This window comes from Pollicipes pollicipes, unplaced genomic scaffold (assembly GCF_011947565.3).
Source record: "Pollicipes pollicipes isolate AB1234 unplaced genomic scaffold, Ppol_2.1 Scaffold_2555;HRSCAF=2994_pilon_pilon_pilon, whole genome shotgun sequence".
NCBI classification, from domain to species: Eukaryota; Metazoa; Arthropoda; class Thecostraca; order Pollicipedomorpha; family Pollicipedidae; genus Pollicipes; species Pollicipes pollicipes.
Genome location: NW_023596136.1, coordinates 30,389,680 through 30,400,346, shown reverse-complemented (window position 1 = coordinate 30,400,346; position 10,667 = coordinate 30,389,680). Strand labels below are relative to the sequence as shown.

The following is a 10,667-nucleotide window of genomic DNA, read 5'->3' as shown; positions in this document are numbered from 1 at the left end:
GCTTGTACACACTCATCTGACACTTGTCTTCACAGCAGTGCGGCAGTATAACAACTTAGTTGCGCATCATTCACATTAAGCTTTCCTAACATAATATGTTTGAGTGCTTTTTGGCAAAGAGCATGTTCTGTGCTGCTTTTAGCTAGCGGAAAATCAACCTGTCTTGCCAATAACACTGCAAAATGAATGAAATGACAAAAAGATAAGAGAGAGGTCTATGGATGAGAAGAAAGGGAAAATATTTTTGGATGGGCCCAGCAGCACCGCATTTACAATATGTGAACCCGAAAATCCCAGCTTGTTCCTGATCCTAGTGACCGTGACCATGTTTGTGTCAGTGACGACGAAAATCACAGCTTGTTCTTGATCCCAGCCGACTGACGGCGTTGGTGTCAGTGACCTTGTCCGCCTGTTAGATCTTGTTTTACTTGCTTGAATTCGATAGCACTTCTTGATATGCATGCCACAGTTTCCGATCTCTTTTCTTGCAACTGGACGTTAATGCATGCTGAAGTTACGTGGAAGAACGGTAAGATATCTGTCGATTATGTGTAGGTTTTTTTGATTATTCTACCTGATTGATTCACTTGAACAACTTCTGGCAGATAAGCAGTTATCCAAAATAAAGCTTTTAAATAGCTCGGCAAGGAGCTATTCAACAATAAAAACCAGTTCTGACGCAACTTCTCGGGGCTCAGTCGTATTCCGACAAAAGAGTATCAAGAGTTGGGATATAGAGATCCCGTTTATATTTTATAGCAAGGGACAAATGCATACAAAACCACGATGAGTCTCACCTCGCAGTCACTATAAAAACACGCGACCGGACGGCTTATCTAAAAATACTGAGTTCAGTACAGCTCGGAGATAATGCAACCAGATTATTCCAAGGAAAAGCGGCTAGAGGACCGAATCTACGCCGAGTGTCACTTATCGAAATCGGCCGCTTCATTCCACCGTCCCGCAAACTTCCAACGCTCTCTCTCTCTCACCTCCTCAACAGGCACACGCTCCATACAGCGGCTCACAACCTTACGCTCTAAAACAAAACATCGGCCGCCGCTGCAGCCCCGCGAAACGATACCACTGGTCTTGCGCGCCGCCGCGGGCTGTTGGTATCACAGTCACCGCAGCGGTCCAACAGCACATGCCGGTGCCGAACCGCCTTCTGCCCCGGTGGGCGGGGCAGGGACGCTCCCGCCCACACCGGGCGACCGCGGACCTGCGCCACACGGGAGGGGCGCTCCTGGTCTTCCCCTGACGACCGGGGAGCGCCTGCTCGCCAGGGCGCGCCGCGATCCCCGGCTGCGGCCCAACGGCGGCGCAGAGGGCGCCGCCGTCGCTCCCGTCCTCCGAAAGCCGTCCGCGCCTCGGTAGTGCTCCGCGTCGTCTATTCGTACCGGATGTCAGCGTAGTAGCCCTTGGCCCAGTCGGCCAGGTAGGAGACGATCTGGGTGCGGCCATCGGGCATCTTCCAGCGGTACTCGCCGGTGATCACCATGCCGTCGCTCGTCTCCTTCTGGCTGAAGGCGTTGTCCGTGTTCGAGTCGTCGACGTCGTAGCCGAACTCGTACGGCCGAGACATGTGCATCATCTTCTGCAACAGGGACGTGCACGAAGAGTTAGAGGTGCCGCGTTAGAGCGGACTCAGGACGCTAAACGCAGCTCGGAATAGAGGGACGGCGAAGGGGCCGACAGGTGGCGTTCAGCCAGCCATATCTGGATAGAGACACATTGGCTGCGTGTGTGGCGGATTGGGGTCGACGGTCGGATACGACGCACGATTTGTGCGTGCAGAGTGCAGTTAGAGTGCGCAATAGGATCCTGACCTTCACCATCAGCGCTCCAGTGCAAATAATCACGATCCAGCTGGCTGCCAAACACTCGCACACCCATAACCGACTAACTCTGTTTTGAGCTCTCGCAGTTCTGCTTTACTTCTCAACCGTTTCCCCGGCAGTGCGCGCTGCATACGAGCACACACCTTTCAACGACCGTCAGCACCAGCCCGGAACTAGAGAGCCGGCGCCCGCCGCTCAGTGGGTGGGGATCACCCATCTGTGAGGAACGGGGAGCTGAGCGTGGATGTGCTTACCGATCCACCAGGCGCCGGTCCCGGCGGCAGGGTGAGCGCGGGTCGCCGGGTCAGCGGGCGCCGAGTGGTGACGACAGGGCGCCGGGTGGTGATGATGGGGCGCCGGGTGGTGATGACAGGGCGCCGGGTGGTGATGATGGGGCGCCGGGTGGTGATGATGGGGCGCCGGGTGGTGGGGAACGGCACGCGGCCGCCTTGCGGGCCCGAGCCGTCCGGCACCAGGTTGGGCGGGATATACTCGGGCCGCGGCGTGGTCGCGGGCCGGTAGGTGGGCCGCGGGCGGCGCGTGGTCGGCGCCGGGGTCGGACGAGGCCGGCGGGTGCTCGGCGGCCGGTACGGCGCCGGCGTGGTGACCGGTCGCCGCGTGGTGGTCGGCCGCGGCGGCGTCGGGAGGCTGAGCTCTACGTTTTTGGTGCCGCCCGGGTTGACTGGGCCGCCCTTGTCCGGCGGCGGCGGCAGGTACAGCCCGTTGTCAGGCACTGGGTATTTGTACCCCTTGGTCATCGGGCTGCCGACCGTCAGGCCGCAGGCCACCGCCACGAACACAACCTGGAAAGCGATGGGGTGAGGTTAGACTAAAGCCCGCTGCACGAAGGCGTACGGGCAGGCGAGGAGCTTGCGGTTGCGTTTCCAAACACACGACATCGCATGACTTGTTGCTGATGCCCTATTAATTTTCTTCGAGTCTACACTAAGCACCCGGGTGGCTGCCCTAGTTCGTGTTTATTGTGCCCATTCCTAAACGGAGCCTTTAGTAGGCCAGTTCCTCAAAGCGTTCCAATGCGGAAACGTGGCCAGGCTAGAGACCCCTGATGCTTGAGAAAAATCAGTTTTCCTATCGAGCGTGGTGTCACTCGGTCCCAGTTTGGGGGAGAATGCTACCCACGCTCCGATAAGTTTGGAGGTCCAACCGGCGGAGGGAGCCCACGCCCGTCTTTTTCGGCCCGCTGCGTCATCACCAGCTCGTGGGACCCGAGCGGTCCCGTCACCGAAGCTTGCCCTTCGCGTCGCGTACGTCGCAAGGTCGGCGGCGAAAGGCGACCACACACATGACGAAACCGTCCGATAACCGTGCCGTGTCTCCCTGTCCTGAGCGCCCCGCTGGATTCGGCGGGCACCAGGCGAAGGCACGGACGAATTCCCTTCAGCGCTGGTCGCACCCGTTGTTGATGACTCATTACACGCGTTGGGGATCTGCCAAAAGGACCGCTCCTGGCCACCGCGTTGAACACGTTTTGCAATCGCTGATACGGGTGGATAGTGTTTTACGACGCGTTGCAATGGTTTGCGCTCCTTGAACAAGAATGCGCATTGTTTTTGAGTAATTTCTATGACAGTAGTGAAGTAAACTAAAATATATAGCAAACTGAAGCTGACAAGTGAAATAAATGATAATGGAAAGCTTTTAAAGCGAGAGAAATTGGACAAGAAGGGCATGAGTTATGCCATGACGGACCGATCAAAATGGACACCACGACAGCCTGGAAGATCAGTGGCTATTTGCCAGACCCTAACACAGTTGCTATTTTCCATACCTTAACACAGCCTCAAAAGGCTAACCTCGGCGAAGAAAGGAAAAGTGCACTGAAGCAATCCAATAAAATACAGGTGGTTGCTAAGAATTAAATGGTATTGTCTGACCACGTTACGTATGAAGCGGTTTGTATTGCTGAATAGTTCATCTTCTCTTTTAACTAAAATTACAATGTTCATGACCAAATAGTATATATATATATATATATATATATATATATATATATATATATATATATATATGGTATAACACCTTGAGACACTCAACACTTTGTGGCTCCTACTGTCTGCTTAACTGCATCATAGTTTAACAACAAAATACCACGCTGTTGTGCTCGTCGAGGCCATTGAACATGAACAGCCATTGGCCTAGGTCAGCAGTCGCTTACTACGCATTTTGCCGCGTAAGATTAGCCGATGAAGTATTGGAAGCCGCTTTCATGGCGATCGATGACTGGGCAGAGCGCCGTCGGTTGGTGGAGCGGCACGGCTCGTGGCATGAATGAATGTGGCGCACCAAGGCTGCCAGCATCTGAAGAGACCATTCATTGCACTGGTCTGACGTGGACGTGCTCGCAAATAATGCTCAGGTCGGCTATGAAGGTCAGGGCAGTGTTAAGGCTGCGGTCGTTATTGTAACACAGGCTCGCCTTGATTAATATGCATGCAAGGCAGGACACACACAGCAGCGAATTTAGGTTAACGAGCTGCACTGTCTACATCGCAACAGCAGATTATCCCTTTAATACGGCCAGCCTTTATTTCCATCTGCTCGCATTATTCAGCGGCGTTTATCGTTCAGCATCAAATGATGTGGAACGACCCGGCTGGTGGCCGATTGTTCATACATGCCCGCCGGGTGTCGTTAGCCAAGATTGGGTGGCACATTTCGGTACCAATAGCTGGCCAAATAACGGTTCCAGACCCGCGTGGCCCCCACCCCCACCGCACAGCAGTTTGCCACCGAGTCTTAGTTGCGTCGGCGATGTACTTCCGATTAGGGGAAAGGTCACAGAGCCCTGGAAAAGCACGTGCGGAAGGGGAGAACGGAAGGCAAGCCTGGGGTACCGAGATGCGCGCTCGGGTTCCGGGAGATGCACGGGGACCCGGAACACGCACTGGGCTCGGGAGACCCGACAGCTGCCGGGGAGGCGCCGACCTCCGCCAGCGGTCCACCGACACCCACTGCGCGCCGCGGGAGGCCGCTGCCGGCCCGCTAATGAGCGCTGATAGCTCCGGTAGCAGTTAGGGTCTGTGGGCCGGGTGATGTGTGGGGGTGGGGTCAGGGACAGGCACCTCCCACGCCCCCGGCCCAGCCCCGCGTACTTTAAGGGGCGATTGCAGCGACCTGGAGAATTGCACCGACGAAAATGGACGCGATTCGAATGGGGTCGCCCGGGCAGTCATTGCGGCACGCTGACAGCACGAGGCGAGATGGCGAACAGGTGCTTGGGCTCTGGGTCGAGAGAACAGGTGACGTGGCAGAAACGTGGAACATGACGTGTGACGCGGTGGAAACGCGTGACTTGGTACGGGGGACGAACAAGCACGAGCGGGTGGGTACGGGGGACGAACAAGCACTTGCAAACGAAACATACGTAAGTGCGGTAAGGGATGTTGAGTGCCCACAGCTGGTAGACTGCACTGACTGCCCCCATCTGCATACTAGCGTTTATAGGTTTTCCCTTCGGACTCCTTGAGAGGGAGAGAACGAGAGAGAGAGAGAGAGAGAGAGAGAGAGAGAGAGAGAGAGAGAGAGAGAGAGAGAGAGAGAGAGAGAGAGAGAGAGAGAGAGGGAGAGAGAGAGAGAGAGAGAGAGGAGAGAGAGAGAGAGAGAGGGAGAGAGAGAGAGAGAGAGAGAGAGAGAGAGAGAGAGAGAGAGAGAGAGAGAGAGAGAGAGAGAGAGGGAGAGAGAGAGAGAGAGAGAGCGAGAACGAGAAGAGGGAGAGGGAGAGAGAAAAGGAGATAGAGTGAGTTATATATATATATATATACATATATATGTAACCGATTATAGATGTTTCAAAAGTAGGTAGACCTAGAAAGGCGTATGTGGAATACCTTATCGGTGTACAGCATGCATCAAAACGTCCGTCTGAAACGTCATTGAGAGTGCCTAGTAGGTTTAATGGCTTTGCGAATGTAAGTATATCATTTGCAGTTAAAAGAAATGCAGTTATGTGAATAACAGCCAAAACATTCAATAATTTGTATAGTTTTAAAGATCCGCATATCAGTGGTCATACGGTTTGGCTGTACTACATCAAAAAAACACATCCTTTAGCCACACAATAGATCCCACAAAACCACAAAGTTTTACATCCGCCGGAATCTGTCGAAGGACATGGACCTGTACCCAGCAATCATTTACGCATTATTTACGGCTTTGTTGGCGATTACAGTCTATGACGTAAGCCGACGCGGTTTGTTCTCAAAGTCAAGGGTTTTAAATGTTCCTGAAGCTGGTTGGATGGAATTATCCACCGTGGGAGGATAACACGTCCTGCTCGAGAGATGCCATTTTCCACTCTGCCGCACATCTCTGCCGGCCGGGCCGTACAGCTGCCCCCAGGGTTACGCGGCGGCCTTCAGACGCGTGATGACGAGAAATCAAAAGCTGCGGCACAGCGGAATGCCAACAGCCCCACCCACGCAATCGCTGCCGGAGAGCGCGCATCTGTTAATGATTCAGCACAACTGAAAAGGCGAGGCGACCTTGGGCGCAGGAGGGAGTGCCCTCCCGGCAGCCGCCGCGACTGGTGTAACTTTCTCGGATCGCACGCGGGCCCTATAACACGGTGACGACACGGAGCAGTCACCGCTGGAACGAAACGCAGGGCCGGCGGTCGATACGGGCGCCCCGTTCCTAACCATTTCGGTTTGGTGCGGCCCCCGGCGGTGCCGAGCCGTAAACAGCACGTTCTCTGTCGGCGCAGCGGAAAATCGGAATGGCTGGAGTGCCGCTGGCGCGGTTACGCGGGTTCTGCCTGTGTTTCCTGGCGCGCCGGTCGCACGGGGTGTGACGTTAGTTACAGTGTGCACCCCTGCTCCGCCGCTGAGCACAGCGGCTTAACTGCCCAGGACGGCGCCGATTTTGGCCACAGAGGAGACGACCGGCGCGATGTGCGCCCACCCGACGGCGCCACTCTGACCCAGTCACCAGCCGAGCCGCTCGGGTCAGCGGGTGGCTCGCCACCCAGCAAACAGCTGTCGCTGGGCTGGGTGGTGAAACTCACGAGCCCTATCTCCCGTCGGTCCACAAGCGGTACCATTACCAGGCCACCATGCATTTCATAACGGATTCCGCGTTTTGCAATGGGTCTTGGCTGAAAGCGCTGGTTCGTTAAAACTGATCGATGCGGGCGGTGGGCTATTTCTATAGAGCGCCCCGTCACGGCAACAGCTACTATTTGCTCGTTTACGGGGCTTGCGTTAGTGGCTGACCTGTATTGCTTTAGAGGCATAACCGTGGTTTGCCAGGCCCTCGGGCTTGTTGTGCTGTTCTTTGTCGCGTAGGCTTAACGGGAAGCAGGCTCGGGCTCGAGGGACCCTTCATTTACAAGCAGGACCCTTCAGTGCCTGCAGATTCGGCGGCAAAATGTGGGAGGCTCTCACATTTGGAGACACAACCTTGCAGCTCGAAGCGCGCCCGTCCATTGCACCTTGAGAACGTGCACAACGTACAAGAAAGTTTCTATTAGGGTAGGGCACGAGTTGGTTCCGTTATTTCCTTTACACTCGTAATTTGAATAAAAAGTTGCATATTGCATTTAAGCTGAATGTCCTCATTTACCAACTGCATTTGTGTCAAAGCATTGTTCTGGTTGTAGATTTCCGAGCACGAAAGGTTATTGATGACAATTTAGTCGCATCGCACCGTCACGGGGTGTTTAATCAGGCTATACACATACGCCAATACACAAAATACGTGTCATGTGACAAACGCAGAAGGCATCCCGGAACTGCCCTGAAACTGCAACGCGTCTCCGTTGGCACGTGCACGCAAACGTTACACAGTCGAAATGGCCAACGTTCTGGCCTCTAAGCTTTGGGGAAATGCCGCAGACATCTGCTTACATCAAGAAGCAAATGAGCAGGCGTGGGTTCCGCCTGGGAAGTCGGTAACAGGTCGGAGACCGTGCGCCTGAGCCGCACGACACCTCGCTGCCCGGGATGGACGTCTCACGTCTCGCCGCCGTCGGTGGACGCGACGTTAGGTCACTCTCCGCTCATCGTCCTTCGCCAAACCACTTTCGGTTTCTGTCGCGCCCCCGTGTTGAACAACCAAAACGTGAGAGGACGGCCGCCCAAACTACGCGCTGGTTCGGCGGTCCGCCGGTGGTGGTGTTTGGTAACGGCATGGGAACGTGAGGCGCCTCCTAGCGGCGGTGCGCATGTCTGGCGTGTTATTTCCGTTGTGCAAAACCGCGTAAATGTCGGTGTTATGAATTCGGATGGGAACATTTCAGTCCAAGCGTCGCGGCAATGTGCGAACCCGGTCCACCAGTAACGCGCGTTGACTTCTGCTGCCGTTTCACAAGAACTTTTAAAAGTAACATGGTTCTGGGGCATCGCCCCTAAACCCAAATGATGGATGCTCACAGGTGATTTTTAGATTCTGCTGACAGCATAAAACAAGCCTTTAAAGCGGCGCGATCAAGACGATTGGGCAGCTTTCAAACAACGTTTGCAGCGACAGACACTGTCCTAGCATGTCATGAACGCAATAAAATCCCTTGAAAGAACATAAATGATGTAATAGCATACTGGACTAAGTAAAATAGAAAAGCCTGAGCACATCACCAGGCTGTGAATTTCAGGGTCTTTGGTCTCGCTGAGCCCTGACAAAGATATGTATGTAAGTAGTGGCATAGAAATGAGCGCTCTACATCAAGACTAGGGTCTCTTAGTCATTTCGTCTTTAACCTACATCCATGAGAGAATGGTTGGAGAGCCGGCTCATTTAATGCGTCATGGACGTAGGGATTCTTCCGACAAAAGGGGCACTCCACGGTGCTGCAGACAGTCAAAATCATGTGCTTAAAGTTTTACCATGTGATTGTTAGCGTTTAACATCGGAGCATGCATGAATGTGTTTGACATTGATTAAGGCATTCTAAAAAAAACTGTGAAAGACTTTACTTTCAACCGTGACCGTTATCAGCCGATTTTGTATGCAATGCTTAATAACTGTGTACCATCATAAGAATTGTCGAATTCTGACAAGATTGCTATAATTACGGCGATTAACATCTCTTAACCATGCGCTTAACAGGGTTCATGTTTGGGCCATGAGCTATACCGCTTCGTAGACAGCACTGCAAATATGAACATATATACACAAACACACACACATCACCACTACATATATATATATATATATATATATATATATATATATATATATATGCCGGCCATTTGTACACTGTACTCGTTCAGTGCATGCAAAGCACATGCGATATGAGCAATATCAGAAATGCAGAGCAGAAAATTCGGAGATAGGCCTCTGTGCGGCCCCGTCTGTACGCTTGGGGGTTAAAACGTAAGCGTGCAATGTTAATTACTTCACGTCATAGATGACAAGAAAGGAACTTGACATGATTGATTTGGCATGCATTGTCGAAGGCTAACAGCGATGTCCAAGGAATGCGGAATGGACGATCACCATAATGCATCTTGATTATTTTAGGAAGGTGCATGCCGCCCGTTGCGTCTTTGCAAATGGATTCGAAATGTTATCTATACATGCCAAATTACACTCAAGGAACGTATAGCTCTTCTGCATGCATTGACGGTGAAAAATAATATCGGAAGAGGTCAAATAGATCACAGAACTGGTGGGCAGGGACAGATCGCTTATTGTCTTAAAGCAGGATCGCACGACTCATGCCAAACCACCGTTCCCCTGGAACAGTCTTTACATGAAGCAGCCTATAGCAGTGTTTAAAAAGGGAACCGTGACTCTACGTTAGCTGCGGGGACCGAACGACCACCACCAGCAGCAGCACCACCACCAGCACCACCACCTCCACCACCACATCGCCAGCATCATCACCACCACCGGCTGCAGCTTCGCCTCGTGCTCTGCCACGCCGCAGCCGGCGGTGGGCTGAGCTGGCGTCAGCCACGCACCTGGAGCCACGCCATCTTCGGACTGCTGTACCCGACACTGTGCCCACCGTCCGGGCGCCGGGCGTTTTATAGAGTGGCGCAGCGTAGCCACGAGGCCAGAGGGGCGGTCCCACGCCGGTCTGCGGAACCGCAGCAGCGCCGGGCGCCCCCGGGAGGCGCCGGAACTGGCCGCCGCCGAGGGCCGCGCTGACCCCAGCTCACCTGGGGGCATGCTGGGGTGTGCCCTGCGGCTGGTTAGATCAGGTGAGGGAGATGATTCCGGTCGGCCCCTGCAGCTGAGGTCAGGTGAGGTAATGGAGCTGATCTCAGACCGTGCTTGCAGAGCGGGTTAGGTCACGTGCTGGAAGTGACCCCGGGTCAGATAGTTCGTCTGAGGTATAGGTCGTCTGAGGCAACTGACCCCTGGTCAGGTCACTCAGCTGAGGTCACAGACTAAAGCCGAGTCGAGTCACGCCGGGTCGTGCCCTGCTGTTAGTGTTAGGTCACGTACCGGACTGACCCCAGATGCTACCCTGCAGCTGATCTCATGTCACGTTAAAGCTGATCCAGGACTGCACCGCGGGATGACCTGCCGACGAGGTCAGGATACGTGCCCGATTTGGCCCGGGGGGTCTAACGCTCGGATTTGACATGAGGTCGGGTCACGGCTGGGGGGACGTATATCGGCACGACTTGACGTGGATCGGCACGACACAACAAGTTACAAGTTTGGAAAGCCAACGCAAAATTTTACGGAAGGCCAAAGTTACCCCTCCAGAAAAGGCAACTTTTTGTGCCAACATTTTTCTTAAGAGGCTTGCTTTTTGTCCGACAATAAATCCCTCCATAATGAGAACGTCACGTGTCAAAATGGGCGCCGCTATGTTGTCAACGGTCACCGCCGAAGTAGTGATCCGATTAGCTCTGA

The 10,667-nt window shown here is 53.9% G+C and overlaps 1 protein-coding gene across 1 annotated transcript; it reads right to left on the bottom strand.

The window, feature by feature from the left end:
- Nucleotides 1-746: 746 nt before the first annotated feature.
- LOC119100144 (proteoglycan 4) lies at nt 747-9,775 on the bottom strand. The gene is made up of 4 exons (XM_037223258.1): nt 9,761-9,775; nt 2,501-2,644; nt 2,096-2,407; nt 747-1,597 (listed from the first exon to the last, which is right to left on the bottom strand). Exons 1-4 carry the CDS (start codon nt 9,773-9,775, stop codon nt 1,391-1,393), a joined length of 678 nt encoding a protein of 225 aa, XP_037079153.1. The 3' UTR covers nt 747-1,390.
- Nucleotides 9,776-10,667: the final 892 nt, after the last annotated feature.